The sequence below is a fragment of the Rattus norvegicus genome, chromosome 17 (genome assembly GCF_021556685.1).
Source record: "Rattus norvegicus strain SHRSP/BbbUtx chromosome 17, alternate assembly SHRSP_T2T, whole genome shotgun sequence".
NCBI lineage: Eukaryota > Metazoa > Chordata > Mammalia > Rodentia > Muridae > Rattus > Rattus norvegicus.
In genome coordinates, this window is record NC_141550.1 from 49797767 (window position 1) to 49814302 (window position 16536).

Consider the following 16536-nt stretch of genomic DNA (forward strand, 5'->3'; position numbering starts at 1 on the left):
TGACCATAGGTGTGTGGGTTCATTTCTAGGTCTTCAATTCTATTCCACTGGTCTATCTGTCTGTTTTTTTACCAATACCATGCAGTTTTCATCACTATTGCTCTGTAATACTGCTTGAGTTCAGGGATAGTGATTCCCCCGGAAATCTTTTTATTATTGAGGATAGTTTTAGCTATCCTAGGTTTTTTGTTATTCCAGATAAATTTACAAATTGTTCTGTCTTACTCTATGAAGAATTCGGTTGAAATTTGGTGGGAATTGCGTTGAATCTGTAGATTGCTTTTGGTAAAATGGCCATTTTTACTATATTAATCTTTCTAATCCATGTGCATGGGAGATCTTTCCATCTTCTGAGATCTTCAATTTCTTTCTTCAGAGGCTTGAAGTTCTTATCATACAGATCTTTCACTTGCTTGGTTAAAGTCAAGGTACTTTATATTATTTCGGAGTATTATGAAGGGTGTCCCTTCCCTAATTTCTTTCTCGGCTTGTTTCTCTTTTGTGTAGAGAAAGGCTACTGATTTATTTGAGTTAATTTTATACCCAGCCAATTTGCTGAAGGTGTTTATCGGGTTTAGTAGTTCACTGGTGTACTTTTGGGATCACTTAAATATACAATCATATCATCTGCAAATATTGATATTTTGACTTCTTCTTTTCCAATCTATATCCCTTTTGTTGTCTGATTGCTCTGGCTAAAACTTCAAGAGCTATATTGAATAAGTAGGGAAAGAGTGGGCAGCCTTGTCTAGTCCCTGATTTCAGTGGGATTGCTTCAAGTTTCTCTCCATTTAGTTTAATGTTACCTACTGGTTTGCTGTATATGGCTTTTATTATTTTGGGGTATGGGCCTTGAATTCCTATTCTTTTCAAGACTTTTATCATGAAGGGGTGTTGAATTTTGTCAAATGCTTTCTCAGCATCTAATGAAATAATCATGTGGTTTTGTTCTTTCAGTTTGTTTACATATAGATTACGTTGATGGTTTTCCGTATATTAAACCATCCCTGCATGCCTGGGATGAAGCCTACTTGATCATGGTGGATGATTGTTTTGATGTGCTCTTGCATTTGGTTTGCCAGAATTTTATTGAGTATTTTTGCGTCAATATTCATAAGGGAAATTGGTCTGAAGTTCTCTTTTTTTGTTGGGTCTTTGTGAGGTTTAGGTATAAGAGTAATTGTGGCTTCATAGAAGGAATTCGGTAGTGCTCTATCTATTTCAATTTTGTGGAATACTTTGGATAGTATTGGTATGAGGTCTTCTATGCAGGTCTGATAGAATTCTGCACGGAACCCATCTGGACCTGGGCTCTTTTTGGTTGGGAGACCTTTAATAACTGCTTCTATTTCTTTAGGAGTTATGGGATTCTTTAAATGGTTTATCTGTTCCTGATTTAACTTCGGTACCTGGTATCTGTCTAGGAAATTGTCCATTTCCTGAAGATTTTCAAGTTTTGTTGAATATAGGCTTTTGTAGTAGGATCTGATGATTTTTTTGAATTTCCTCTGATTCTGTAGTTATGCTCCCTTTCATTTCTGATTTTGTTAATTTGGACACACTCTCTGTGTCCTCTCACTAGTCTGGCTAGTGGTTTATCTATCTTGTTGATTTTCTCAAAGAACCAGCTTTTGGTTCTATTGATTCTTTGTACGGTCCTTTTTGTTTCTACTTGGTTGATTTCAGCTCTGAGTTTGATTATTTCCAGCCTTCTACTCCTCCTGGGTATATTTGCTTCTTTTTGTTCTAGAGCTTTTTGGTGTGCTGTAAAGCTGCTGATATATGCTCTCTCCTGTTTCTTTCTGCAGGCGCTCAGAGCTATGAGTTTTCCTCTGAGCACAGCTTTCATTGTGTCCCATAAGTTTGGGTATGTTGTACCTTCATTTTCATTAAATTCTAAGAAGTCTTTAATTTCTTTCTCTATTTCTTCCTTGACCAGGTTATCGCTGAGTAGAGCATTGTTCAACTTCCATGGATACGTGGGTGTTCTTCCCTTATTGTTGTAGAAAACCAGCTTTAGCCTGTGTTGGTCTGATAGGACACATGGGATTATTTCTATCTTTCTGTATCTATTGAGGCCTGTTTAATGACCAAGTATATGGTCAATTTTGGAGAAAGTACCATGAGGAGCTGAGAAGAATGTATATCCTTTTGTTTTAAGATAGAATGTTCTATAAATATCTGTTAAGTCCATTTGATTCATGACTTCTCTTAGTCTGTCTATGTCTGTTTAATTTCTGTTTCCATGATCTGTCCATTGATGAGAGTGGGGTGTTGAAATTTCCTACTATTATTGTTTGAGGTGCAATGTGTGCTTTGAGCTTTAGTAAGGTTTCTTTTATGTATATAGGTGCCCTTGTATTTGGAGTATAGTTATTTAGGATTGAGAGTTCATCTTGGTGGATTTTTCCTTTGATGAATATGAAGTGTCCTTCCTTATCTTTTTTGATGACTTTTAGTTGAAAATTGATTTTATTTGATATTAGAATGGCTACTCCAGCTTGCTTCTTCTGACCATTTGCTTCGAAAGTTGTTTTCCAGCCTTTCACTCGGAAGTAGTGTCTCTGTCTCTCAGGTGTGTTTCCTGTAGGCAGCAGAATTCAGGGTCCTCATTGCGTCTCCAGTTTGTTAATCTATGTCTTTTTATTGGGGAGTTGAGTCCATTGATGTTGAGAGATATTAAGGAATAGCGATTGTTGCTTCCTGTTATATTCGTATTTGGATGTGAGATTATGTTTGTGTGCTTTTCTTTTCTTTGTTTTGTTGCCAAAACAAGTAGTTTCTTGCTTTGTCTAGGGTGTAGCTTGCCTCCTTATGTTGGACTTTGCCATTTATTATCCTTTGTAGTGCTGGATTTGTAGGAAGATATTGTGTAAATTTGGTTTTGTCATGGAATATCTTGGTTTCTCCATCTATGTTAATTGAGAGTTTTGCAGGATTTAGTAACCTGGGCTGGCATTTGTGTTCTCTTAGGGTCTGTATGACATCTGTCCAGGATCTTCTGGCTTTCATAGTCTCTGATGATAAGTCCAGTGTGATTCTGATAGGTCTGCCTTTATATGTTACTTGACTTTTTCCATTACTGCTTTTAATATTCTTTTTTTTTAATCGTGTCAAGCCAGGAGAGAAGGAGAGGAAGAGAGAGAGAGAGAGACAGAGAGACAGAGAGACAGAGAGAGACAGAGACACAGACAGAGACAGAGAGACAGAGAGTGGAAGAGCGGAAGGAAGAGTGAGAGTGAGGAAGAAGAGTGAGAGTCTCCTGTAGCTTTATTCACCACTTATATTAATATTCATTTTTTTGTTGTTGTTGTTTTGTGCATTTGGTCTTTTGACTATTATGTGATGGGAGGATTTTCTTTTCTGGTCCAATCTATTTGGAGTTCTGTAGGCTTCTTGTATGCTTATGGGCATCTCTTTCTTTAGGCTAGGGAAGTTTTCTTCTAGGATTTTATTGAAGATATTTACTGGTCCTTTGATCTGGGAGTCTTCACTCTCTTCTATACCTATTATCCTTAGGTTTGATCTTCTCATTGAGTCCTGGATTTCCTGTATGTTTTGACCAGTAGCTTTTTCTGTTTTACATTATCTTTGGCAGTTGTGTCGATGATTTCTATGGAATCTTCTGCTCTTGAGATTCTCTCTTCTATCTCTTGTATTCTGTTTGTGATGCTTGTGTCTACAGCTCCTTGTTTCTTCCTTTGGTTTTCTATATCCAGAGTTGTCTCCCTTTGTGCTTTCTTTATTGCTTCTATTTCCATTTTTAATTCCTTCAACTGTTTGATTGTGTTTTCCTGGAATTCTTTCCAGGATTTTTGTGTTTCCTCTCTATAAGCTTCTACTTGTTTATGTTTTCCTGTATTTCTCCAATGGAGTTCTTCATGTCTTTCTTGAAGTCTTCCAGCATCATGGTCAAATGTGATTTTAAATCTAGATCTTTCTTTTCTGGTGTGTTTGGATATTCAGTGTTGGCTTTGGTGGGAGTATTGGGCTCAGATGATGCCATGTAGTCTTGGTTTCTATTGCTTGGATTCCTGCGCTTGCCTCAGGTTGTCTCTGGTGTTACCTTGTTTTGCTATTTCTGACAGTGGCTAGACCGTCCTATAGGCCTGTGTGTCAGGAGTGCCATAGACCTGTTTTCCTGTTTTCTTTCAGCCAGTTATGGGAACAGAGTTTTCTGCTTTCAGTCGTGTAGTCTTTCCTGCCTACTGGTCTTCAGCTGTTCCTGTGGGCCTGTGTCCTGAGTCCACCAGGCAGGTCGCTTGGAGCAGAAAAGTTGGTCTTACCAACTTGAAGTTGCTCTTGGGGGCCTGAACTCTCCATGAAGGCGGTAACCAGGAGGGCCTGTGCTACCTTATCCCAGGGCCCTGTGCACCAGGGTCCCAGATGGTGTTAGGTGTTTTCCTTGGGAGTCAGAAATGTGGGCAGAGTACACTCTTCTGGCTTCCCAGGCATGTCTTTCCCTCAGAAGGTTTAGCTCCCCCTTCCACTGGATTTGGGTGCAGGAAGCTTTTGATTGGGTCCCTTCAGATCTGGGAGGTGTCTGAACTGCAGGGGACCTGCCACTTGAGCGCCCCTATCTTCCAGTTCCCAGAGGCCCTATACAGTTTCCTCTTGGGCCAGGGATGTGGGCAGGGGTGGGCAGTATTGGTGGTCTCTCTCGCTCTGCAGTCTCAGGAGTGCCCACCTGTCCAGGAGGTGAGCTCTCTCTCTCCCAAGGAGTTTGGGAACAGGGAACTGTGCACCAGAATCAGCGACGTTGGGGCTCCAGCTAAAAGCCGGAAGTGTCCCAGAGGAATTTTGCCTCTGTGTGTCCTAAGTCCACCAGGCAGGTGGCTTAGAGCAGAAAAGTTGGTCTTACCTGTGGTCCCCTGGCTGAAGTGGCTCCTGGGGGGGGGGGGGCTGCTGTTGAGCTCTCCATGAGGGCAGCAACCAGGAGGGCCTGCACTGCCTTTTCCTGGGGGCCCCGTGCACCCCATCCCTCTTTTCTTATTTTCATCTTCCATTTGGCATCCTTTCATTTGCTGGACGGTGCCTTTTTGCTTCAGAGAAGGAAGGACGGATACGGAAGGAAGGAAGGAAGGGATGGAGGGAGGGAGGAAGGAAGGAAGAAGGAAGGAAGGACTTTTGCATTTCAAGTACATTTTCCTTCAATTACATTGTAAGGCAGGAAAGAATAAAACTAGATATGTTCTGCCACACTCAGCAGGCTTTCCTAAGAGCAGAAAGAGAAATGCTTGACAATCAGACTCTAGAAAGGAGGGTGCTGATAAAACTTATCTCTCAGGTGCGGCAGGAAAATACCATCTCACAAGGAGGAGAGGAAGATATCTTGGAATGAGTCTAGTCTTTTCTATGATGCCAGTGCACTCTGAGAGCCCCAACTTAGTCCTATGCCTGACAAGAGCTCCACCCCTGCAGCAGAGCTGGCAGGGTGCCTGGAAGCTAATAGCTGTGGTTTGGCGCCACCTGTTGGCTATTTGTGTTTGTTTTGTTATAATAATTTTGATCATGCTTTTCTCCTCTCTTAAATGCTCCCAGAACCCCCTTCTCTAAGTACCCAAATTTATGATTTTTTGGTTTACGTTCATGTTGCCTTAGTTTGAAACAAGACTGTACCTAGAAGTTGTTAGAACTGGGCATGCAGGTGTCAGATGGGAAAAGACAGCAGGTGAAGCTTCAAGAGGGTTGAGAGAAGTAAGAACAGAACCAAGTCTACACAGTACCTGCTTGAGAGTTCACAAGACCATATACAGAGCAGGACATGGTACTATGGCATGCCTTTGGTCCCAGCACTCCAAAGGCACAGACAGGTCAATCTCTATGAGATCAGTCTATACCCTGGTCTACATAGCAAGTTCCAAACCAGGCAAGGCTACCTATTGAGACCTGTCTAAAACAAGAAGGAAGAATAAAAGGAAGTAAAAGGAGCATAGGAACTACACACTGACCTTAGTTTCTAATGATTCCTTTGCCTGTGTCCTGCATGGGTTCGTGAAAGAGGAGGAACCAGATGGAGCTTGGATCCTCACTAATATTAGCCAGGATTTACTTCATCCAGAATTCTATAGAGCTAAAGTGTACAAAACTATGATGAGTCATAAAAATGCATACGTCTTGGTTATGGGTGCATCTGTAACTAAGACACAAGCCAAGGAATTGGCTAATAATACTACCCAATTATCACATTATCCTGGTAGGAGAGTGGTTCGATTCTCAGCAAAGCTCAGTCTACACTGTGCTTTCCACAAACTCCTTCATGTAAAAGGAAGGGGACACTACAAAGGTGAGATCTCAGATCAAAGTAAGTGTCACAGCTTAATTTCTTTGACAAATGTGCTGTCAGCTCTTACTAATAGTGTCCTTGCTTTCGAAGAGATGGAGTTACATTGGCAGTGTGCATACCTACAACACCCTGTTGGGAACCATGCTAAAACCGAAGACAGGCTCGTAGCTCTTGACCCACAATAGAGTAAGAGAATATCCATACAGTTGTATGGGCATGATATTAGGTTAGCAGCAATTCCAAGAAATTTCTGCTCTAAAATACCTTAATCAATCCATAATATGGTGCACTATCCTCCTCACCCCACATTTCTGACTGTTCCAAGAGCATGTAGTGTATACAAAAACCTTATAACTCAGAAAGGGACATGTCTTCCCTACTTTCCACAAACAAGACATTGCTCTCTGGCACCACAGGGACACCACACCAGATTCTCCTTATTAGGAGAATGTACAATTTTTTAATTTAAAAAAATTCATTAAATGTTCTGTGTGTGTGTGTGTGTGTGTGTGTGTGTGTGTGTGTATGAGCACATGTGTGCCACGAGTATGTGAGACACCACACTTAGAGAGGTCTGAAGACAACCTTCATGAGTCACTCCCCTCCTTGTGGGTTCAGGGCTCCTGCTCAGGTGGGCAGGCTTGGCAGCAAATGCCTCTACCCACTAAGCAATCTTGGTTATGCTCTACTCGTCATTACAGAGTCTAAATTCACAACTGCATGGCTCCTCAGGGAAGCACAGGACTGGATTCATTTTGTTACTGTTGTTAACTATCCAGTCCTATATAGCCAAGTTCAAGTGCACTTCTACTTAAAGACATCTTTATTATTTAATATTTATCCTTCTTTTCTTTCATTTAGCATGTAGCCAACAGATATTATAATCCATGCCTAGAGGAAACTCACCTAAAACACATATCCTGAAGCTTCTCCATATGACACATCAAAGTCCCTTCTACTTAGGAACCTCACCCAAAATTTCAGTATTGTGCCATTTCAGGCAGCAACATTAATGACAGAGATGAGAGAATGCAACCTGAGATCAGTGACAGCAAGCTTGCTTACAGCATGAGAGCTGACACAGGAGTCTGCTCACTGTCGATGGAGCTGCGTCCAAACAGGTCTGAAGCAGCTGAGACAGTTATGTACTAGCGAGAAGAACACTGGAACGCACCTTGAGTGTTCGTGCTGCACTTACAAGTAAATTTAAATAAATAGGAGACTTTTCAAGTGTGGAATCCATTAATAATGAGGTTTGACTGTGTATTTCAAGCCCCCTTTTAATTTAGTGGTCCAGGTTAAAAGGGTAAGCCTTCCTTTTGCTGGACTTGCCTTCCTCTCACAGCTGAGCTGATTTTCCCAGGTATTTCTCTGCTAGTGTCTTAGTCAACAGCAGAACCAGCATTTCCAATAGCTGTCATTATGGACAAGGGACCACTGGGCTCTCCAGGAACCTGCCAAGCTTCTGGTGCTATGTGACTACAAAGGCACCTCACCATGTAAATGGAACAACTATGGGTTATCACCACTCTGGTGAACGACAAGTACAATCAGGCCATTAAGGCATCAGCCTCAAGGAACAAGTAAACTGCCAGGCTCTCAGCTTCTTGGGTATTATTTAGCTGTACTTTTAAAGCTCACTTAATAAACACACACACACACATACACACACACACACACTTTTATATATCTATATATCTATCTATATCTATATATATATAGATATATGTATATGTATATATATATAAAGAGACTAAAAGACAGGCTTCATATCCTGTGGCTTGGAAACAGGAAAGCAGAAGCTGAAATGTAGCCTGCATAGATTGTAAGAACCTGTCAACTTACTGTTTATCTATTAACTCCTGGGCTCTGTCTACTTGGGAGAAACAAAGTAAGAAATTAAAGTCTTTCTATAAATTCAAGCTTTATTCATAGAAAGGGAAATATTAACCAAACTTCTCAGTGTTCTTTCAGGTTCAGAGTTTGCCAGGCAGGATGGTATTTGCTTTGGAAGCACAGAAAGAATTCAACCCAGGTCTGCTGAGACGGTGGTGGGCAGCCCGCAGCACTTCTGCAGGACAGCCACTAGGTGTCAGCAGGAACCTGGGAGTCTGCACCTAGGCTTCTTTCTGCCTTGGCTATGCATTCTCCAGCAGAATATCAACTTGTCAAGATGGTTGGCTCATTTTCAGCATAGATCATTACTCAAAAGTCTTTCCAATTTCTCAGCCCTCCCATGCAAGATCATGACCTAACCCTGGGGATAGGTTTCTAAGGAACTTAGAAGTGAAAATCAAAAAGTTGTAGAACAAAATCCAGGAGACCACTGCTCCCACTGGACTAGTCTCTAGTGAATGATGGTTTTTGTTTTTGTTTTTTTGTTTTTTCCAACCCTTCAAATAACTTTTCGAGTCTTCATGGAAAGTGCCACATAAATGTGAGAGTCCTTAGAGTCGCATCAAACTGACTTTCAGTGAAAAAACTCCACTCTTGCCTATCACATACTCAGGAAACAGAACACTCCAAAGTCAAGAGCTCCCTACACCTGAAAACCAAAGTGGGTCTGGATTTACCAATAATGCTCGGACAGAGAACATAGACCCTGAGGAAAATGATTCATCCTTGGCTTATGATGTAGGTACACAGGCTGCAACAAGAGGTTGATTCCTCATGCCTCCCACCACTTCACCTTCAGGGGAACTCAGCATCCCCTGGCCTCCAGGCTGCACTGTAGGCCCACCAAGGCCTTGGCAGATGGACAGTACACAGAAAGAGGCCTCGTTTGAGAGTCTGGGTAGAGAAGACCAGACAGTCCTGTGCTGCTTCCATGTCAAGTAGTGATGCCTTCTCTCCCAACCCAGAGTGAAACCATGGGAGGCAATGGTGGAAGGGGATGCTGTCCACCTTAACTGGCCCACATGTCTCAGCCAGCAACACTGCAAAGGTGGGGAGGTGGCATGAAAGACACAAAGACACATGAAAGTCTCACCAGTCAACTCAATTCATCTACAGTGTCAAATGGACAGGCAAAACCAAAGATGTAACACAGAGAAATAAATAGTGCCCAAAAGTGTTCCTAAGAAAGTTGCAAGGATGAATGTGTTATTAATAAATATTCTACTCAGAAAGACATTAACACCATAAAATCAATAGTTTGAACTTTTTTAAATTAAAGAGACATTATTACAAAGTTGAAAAATGGTCACTTTGATGTACTCTAGATAAAAAGCTAATTACTAGATGCTTATAACAAAGCAATTTCGCACAATCAAAACCCTATCTGAGGGTTTGTTTTGTTTTATTTGGAGAAAAATGTATCTTAAATAAAAACTATTGCCTAGTATTTTCTAACCTTCAAGCCAGCATACTATTTGTATCATTTATGTTGGAGGCCAAAATGGAAACCTAATTTGACAACTGCGGAATTTCAAGTTAGCTAAAGGTCATTCTCAGAACAGTGATGCTATCCCTAAGCAGGCAACAACCACGACAGCTGGTTAGATTCAACACATGTTGCATTCTGATTTGTAAAGTGTGTGTGTGTGTGTGTGTGTGTGTAAGGAACAACCCATTAACATCTGAAGCAAGATAAGATGTTTTAAGAAACATAAACTATATATAATCTCATGATGACTCAACTCCAGACTTCCAGCTTTCTTTAAATATGGAATCAATGCATCTGCATAATCCAATCACTAGCCCAATAATAAGAAGCCTCCTAGAACTGTCATCTTTCATTCCACTCAGGAGAACCATGGAGGCTTTTGAAGGAGGCTCAGGAAGGCTCGATGTGTTCCAGCCTAACTGCTCTCCATGACACTTAATCAGAACTGGATAAACAAGCGAAGGATTAGTCACACTTGTGCAACGTATTCCACTGCACCGCAGCCAGAAGAGATTTCCATGTGATCCTATTTAAACCAGCTAAACATCTGGAAATGTGGAAACCATTCTGTAAAGCACAAGAGGACCACACGTTCGATACGACTGAGGTCAGATGGGGAGGGTGGGAGGGGAGAGCATCCTGGAGACAGAGTACTTACAATGAAGCCAAGTTTTTTATAATCCCGAGTGTACATGGACTTGCGTTTCTCCATGCTGCCGCTGCTGTTATTCGGTTCTGACTCTGCATCAAAAGCAATCCTTCGAAGTTCAAATATGATGTCCCTTTGGGCCTAAAGGCGTTAGAGAGGTGAAGAAAAGAGGCAAAAAGTAAGAAAGTTGCTTTCACTGTGTGTGACAGAAGACTCCCCCCTGACCTGTTGCCCAGAGTCTAAACCAGTCACTGCATTCAGGCGAAGCAGAAGAGAGAAGACAAGACGCGTCCTCAGTGAGAACCCAGACTCCTCTCTGCTCAGGCTCAGCATTAATCTATCCCTCAGTCAAGCCATTTGGAGCAATGATAAATATTATCTAGGACGGTCCTACATAAAAGCCTCAAATACAACAGAAGGACTGATGTTGGCGAAGGCTAAACGTGAGAGTGTTTGAGTAATATTCTGTTTGAAACAAATTAAGAGATGTTCACATGGCTCTTGGGCAATATTTTAACTATGAGAGATCTCTCACTCGACCGAGGCCTGACTTCATGGAAACAAGAACAAGATAAAAATAAAAGAGAGGGCCCAAAGGCAGAAACAATGGCAAGTGTTTTTCCAAGGTTGAGTGTGGTGTTGGGATGTTGTTAGCCTTAGCCAGGAGCAAATTATCAACATATTACCATAGGGAAGAACTTTACAAATTTGCAAAGAGAGTGTGTCTCCTAGAAATGTCAGGGACGCTGCGCCTATGAAGTACCACCAACAGGACTGCTTAAAGAACACCGGAACAAGGATGACACCAATGGACATGCTAATGTGGAGAAGGAGAAAGGTAACTAAGGATGCTAACAGAAAGAGAGATCATCTTCCCCTGGTTATCTAAGACCAAATGTCCAGCCCAGAAATCACATATGAGTGATATTATATGGACTGAACGGGTTGTATTTATGTATTTAGAAGTTCACATACAGATACTTATATACATATGTAACAACATCTAAAGAAAAAGAGGCCATGAATTTAAAACCAAGGAAGGTCAGTATATAGGAAGGGTGGGAGAGATGAAAGGAGGAGGGTAATAATGTAATTAAATATGCTACAATCTAAAATACAAAAAAATATAATAAAAAATTAAATAGGCCGAGTAGAACAGGTGAGATAGAAAAAGCCACAAATACATTTTTTACTCATCGAGGCCTCCTAGAAGAGCCAAATTAATAAAAACAAGAAGCAGAGGGGTAACTTATAAAGAGCCAGAAGGATGGGAGGAACGGGAAGGAGAGCAAATATGGTTTCAACGGGCACAGAAATTCAGTTTGGCAACACACAAAGAGGCATGGAGATAAATGCAGGGAAGTTATAACAATGTGAATGCAGTTAGTGATTAAAATGATTAATTATGCTATGTGCTTGTTTTTTCAATAAACAAGAGGAAGCATTTACAAATAAAGAGTGTTGCTCCATGTTAAGAGTACCGATCTCCCTCACTCCAAGTAGAAAGATAACTCGTCTTATCTCCCTCAGATTACCATGTTTGGCTGCCAGAAAAAAAGCATGGGGCACAATCATTGGCCTATCCAAGCACCTCGTCAGTCTCAAGCCATGAATGAAGGGCTGCAGCAGCCACACGTCCCACATGTGCAGCTCAGCATCTGCAGTAGATCAGGCCCTCATGTGCCAATAATGACTGTTTTCCTTTCCACAGCTGCACCACTGTTTGAGTTGAAAATGAGTACAGTGGGGGCAGGGTTCCCAGCTGCTTCCTCTCACTCTACCCTCACGCAGGGAAGCTCCCCCAAAGCCTTCTGGATGGAAACAGAATGTTTTGTACACAGTGACGGAGGTAGCCGAGAGTTAGAAAACTTGTCAGCCAACAAAAACACCAGCCTAGAAGTGAGGGTGCACCAGGGACAGGGAAGAACCGCCTTTGGTCTTAGTAACTGGAGAATGGAAACCACTCCCACTTGTAGAATTGATGCCCTCAATGGGAACTTGACCCCACTTAATGTAGTATGGTCAAGTATGGCTTTGACCTCAAGCTCTTAACTGTAAAAAAAAAATATGCATGTGTATGGGACATATGGAATAGCCCATCTGTTTTATTCTCTGATGCTAGGGTCACCTAAATTCTAAAGCCATATACCCAAGTTCTGAGATGTTGATAAAACAATTATAAGATCATATAAGACTCCTGATTTGAGTGTCACTAAAAGGCAGACATTTGATGCACTGTCTTGCTGTTTCTCATTATATTTGTGTGGATCATTCACCTACCTGGTCCTGGGGGTCCATCTTGGTCATCATCCTATCTTCCAGAAGGTTAAAGGTCAGCACTTGGAGAACATATAACTGGTGTGCCATCTCGTTGTTGATGGCCCGCTGTGCTCGGATGACATGCTAGAGACATAGTTGACAAATTACTTTTTAAAAAATTATTAAAGGAAAGATTCGGATCACAAAGTTAACTCTTGTCATGCTTCTTAAGTTCTAACACGTGAGAACTTCCTTACCCTGCAGAACCTGCACTCAAGTCCCAGCCCCAAAGAGTTTGTAGAGATAACATAGCAGAACTACTTTCATATGCATACTAGGAGGACTATGGTCACTTCCCAGTGTCCCAAACACCCAAAGCCAGGTACCCTGAGACTAGACACAACCTATAAACACTGTGGCCTACAGAAATCACTGAAGTAGCCATTCCTGAACCTGAGTGGCACTTTGCTGGAAAGTGTTCTCTGAAGCATCCCTTCCCTAGGAAACTATAGTGCAGCTGTGTCCCTCACTTTCCTGCAGATCTCTTATGTCCTGGGTCCTCCCTCTTATGTGACTCCCATGCTGAGGCCCATTCCTTCTTGTAGAACATACCAATTCTTTGGTGAATTTTAAGTAACAAGCTTTCTTTTCAATGCCTTTCAAAAGGCAATAGTCTTTTGAACTGTTTTCTTCTTCATACCTAAAGAATATAAAACCTATAATTCAAATGTGTGTGTGTTTTGTTTTGTTTTGTTTGTTTTGTGTGTGTGTGTGTGTGTGTGTGTGTGTGTGTGTGTGTGTGTGTGTGTGTGTATGTGTTGAGCTTGCTAAGCTCTAGAATTACAACATCACATTGGGCTGTTGCTGTTTGTTACTTTGGTAAACATTAAAGTTGCTTCCTTCCAATAACTGGTGAATAGCTGGTAAAGAATCCTATCTGTTTTGTTCATCTCTAAACACTGGCAAGATGACATTGCAAGCTTCTTTTCGACTGAATTTTAAGGCCCTTCTCCCAGAACCTTCCATATTTCCAACTACCTTCCTCAAAAAGAGCTTATACTGGTAGATTTTTTGAGCCAAGGAGTACCTGAATTTCTTTACCTGCAAAACTAAGTGGAGGTGCACTAAATGTTTCCTCGACTCTCCAGCAGTCTGAGGCTCTGCCCTCCAGCCACACAAGGCAGTAGCTGCAGCCCAGAACTGTTTGTGCCAACTCTAACACACACTTTCCCCTCCTGGATTGGCCCCACTGATCAAACTCGTGTGGAACCACAGAAGGACCCACAGACACTAGGACATTTCTCCCTAACATGGTGGCTTCAGTGCATGGGTACTCACGGTTAAAATGATGTAGCGCAGCTGCTTCTGAGCCAAAATATTAGCCATCTCCTGGAAAAGAAAAAAACAGGACCACAGAAAGCTTCAGTTAGAAAGACTCACTTCAGCATGGCCAGAAGCTGCTGCACCCTGGGGTGTGCTTCTTAACTGTATATCAGCAGTATTTCTTGGGAAATGGCCAATTCAAATTAATGTTTGTACATTCCACTTGGATTATAAAATCTGGCTCCAAAAGCAAAGTAGGATTTTTTTTTAATTTCTGCTTTTTCTAGAAAAGAATTACAAAAACTCAAGCACTACAGAAGACAAAAGTGTCCCCACACCTCTGAGACTGTCTCTGTCTTCCACAGCTCTTATCACTGTTAATGTTGTTAGCTTTGTAAATTTACTTATAAAGCAAGTACTGTTAATAAGCAGATCAAAGAAAAATGGAAAGAGTCAAAAGTTTAAAGTCTGCTGAAAGTCAGTTCTGTTAATCTGTGCAAACTGAGAATGAAGAACACAGACCCGAGACGTGGAGAAAGCTATGCAAGTGAACTGAGTACCGATTATTGGAGGACTAACAACTGGACAGATGCTATGCAGTGGAGTTCACACTCACTTAGCTTAGCAAAGCTTCTTTTCTGTATTTTGAGCTGTGGCATTTATTGACTATTATAGAGGATTTGGGGGTAACTTTATCAAATGGACTTGCAATAGCTAGTACAGGAAGCAAGCTGGAAGAGGACTGATTCTCAGATTGTTGTTACGAATATTGACCAGCAGATTCTAAGGGAAAATTAGTCAAAAACAGGCTTGATACTTTAAAAAAATATAAAAAAATACTGCTTATATTCAGGAAGACACCAAAATATTCTCTTTTTGTGGTTGCTGGGAGTATTTTTGGCATTGCAATTTTCACTAAGTAGAAGGCGCTGAACTACCACTACAAAGCAAAACTCTAAGTTCTACCAAGGTTAAAGTAAATGGGCAGAAAGCTGGGAGAATCTAGAGCATGGGGAGAGAAGCTAACAAGCGAATATACAGGCAAGGGAAGGGGAGGAGTGGAATGGGAGAGCAGGGCCCAGATATGGAAACTGACAAAGGAAACATGGAGACTTACAGTCAGAGGGCAATCAAGGATGTCAACATTGCTCTCTACATCAACCTAAGGCGCCATCGCAACCACACAAAGGAAAGCAAGCAGGAGAGAAGAGGGGATGGAAATTCAGAGCAACTGTTAGAAGCTGGAGGCTTCAGTGTCACACCCTGCTGACCCTCTGCACTGGAAAGGGTGGATATTCTGTCAGGAGATGCTAGATGGCGAGGTGGCCGTTAAGTCCAAACTCAGTGTGAAGTGCTCTCCTGTGCTCTTAAAACCAATAATGCAGGCCAAGGACACCCCCAGAAGCAAGCTAAATGACAACTCAGAAGACCAGCTCTTCCATATTGGAGAAAGCAGGCTTTCTTTCCACCTAAACAGAGGTCCACTGGCTTCTTCTGTTTGGACTTTCTTCTCTTGAGTCATATAAATAGTAGGACCAATGAATCCCACAGTTCTTCTAATTATTTTATAAAATTATTTTCGAAGTGCTGTTCAATATTATCAGAACAACACAAACAAGAAAAGGAGATGTAGCCCACTGGTCTACACAATTAGAAGGAATGAGACAGCTTCACCATGCAATGGTTTTTAATTACTTATCCACGATGTTTTCCTAAATGAACTCCTCAGGGACACAGAGAATGCTTCCTTCTTTGTATCCCACGCAAAGAGATGGTGTCTAGCACAGAGCAGACAAAAAGGGGTTGACAGAAAAATCAAAAGTGTTCTATACAATTCTCCCTAAGAGAAAGAGTTGGATTAGAGAGAAAACAAAAGTATCCTTGTCCTATTAGTAGATATATATCAACTATAAGTGAATTGTGTGAATAATCACGAGAACTCACAGGGAATAGCATATAGCCATGAATGACACACAAGTTCACATGGAGATGTAGATATAGGTAAACTGACATGGGAAGTTGGCCACAAGTATCTCTGTTCGTTTTTAGAATAGGTCTGTAAATAAGAATAATGCTCATGGATGGATGGCTCACTTTGGTGGAAAAATGCAGAAGTGAAGGAAATGTACACAGAATAAAGAAAGAACTGTGCCATGAATGTGTTTGAGCACAAGGACTGCAAGGGTCCACCCAGGGACCCCAGTGAAGGAGTCTTTCAACCTTCTTCATCTTGAATTTGTTAACTAAAGGTTATTTTCAAATATAAAGCCATTAAGTATTTGTAAAGAACTTTGGAAAACATCTCAGCACATCTTCCACTAAAATAATAGCACAGGAAAAAATTTATATAGCCACTCAGCAGCTGTGCCTCCTCCCACAAAACCAAGGAGCACAGTCCCTTCATCCACGCAGCAAGAAAGGATTCCCACAGGGGTAGAAACAGCACAACCACTAATCCAAGAGGAGATACCAAAGCTTAGTCCTCCCAAATTCATTTCATGCATTTAAGTAAATAATAAAATCCTGACAAGCAGGACAACAAATTATTCAATAGTAGCAAAATTGATCCAATGTCCCAGACTTAATCATCAATCTTTAAAGGGGGTATTCTATAAAATTCAAGGTAAAAATAGT

The 16536-nt window shown here is 41.3% G+C and overlaps 1 protein-coding gene across 8 annotated transcripts in view; it reads right to left on the reverse strand.

Moving 5' to 3' along the window:
- Positions 1–16536, reverse strand: part of Elmo1 (engulfment and cell motility 1) — a 523734-nt gene that overhangs the window by 306253 nt on the left and 200945 nt on the right. For 4 of the 8 annotated variants that reach the window (XM_087591058.1, XM_087591060.1, XM_087591057.1 and 1 more), the window contains exons 11-14: positions 15020–15064; positions 13918–13968; positions 12601–12723; positions 10330–10461 (exon numbers count right to left, since the gene is read on the reverse strand). In XM_087591058.1, coding sequence (XP_087447184.1) covers positions 10330–10461; positions 12601–12723; positions 13918–13968; positions 15020–15064 — 351 coding nt within the window. 8 annotated transcript variants of the gene reach the window in all.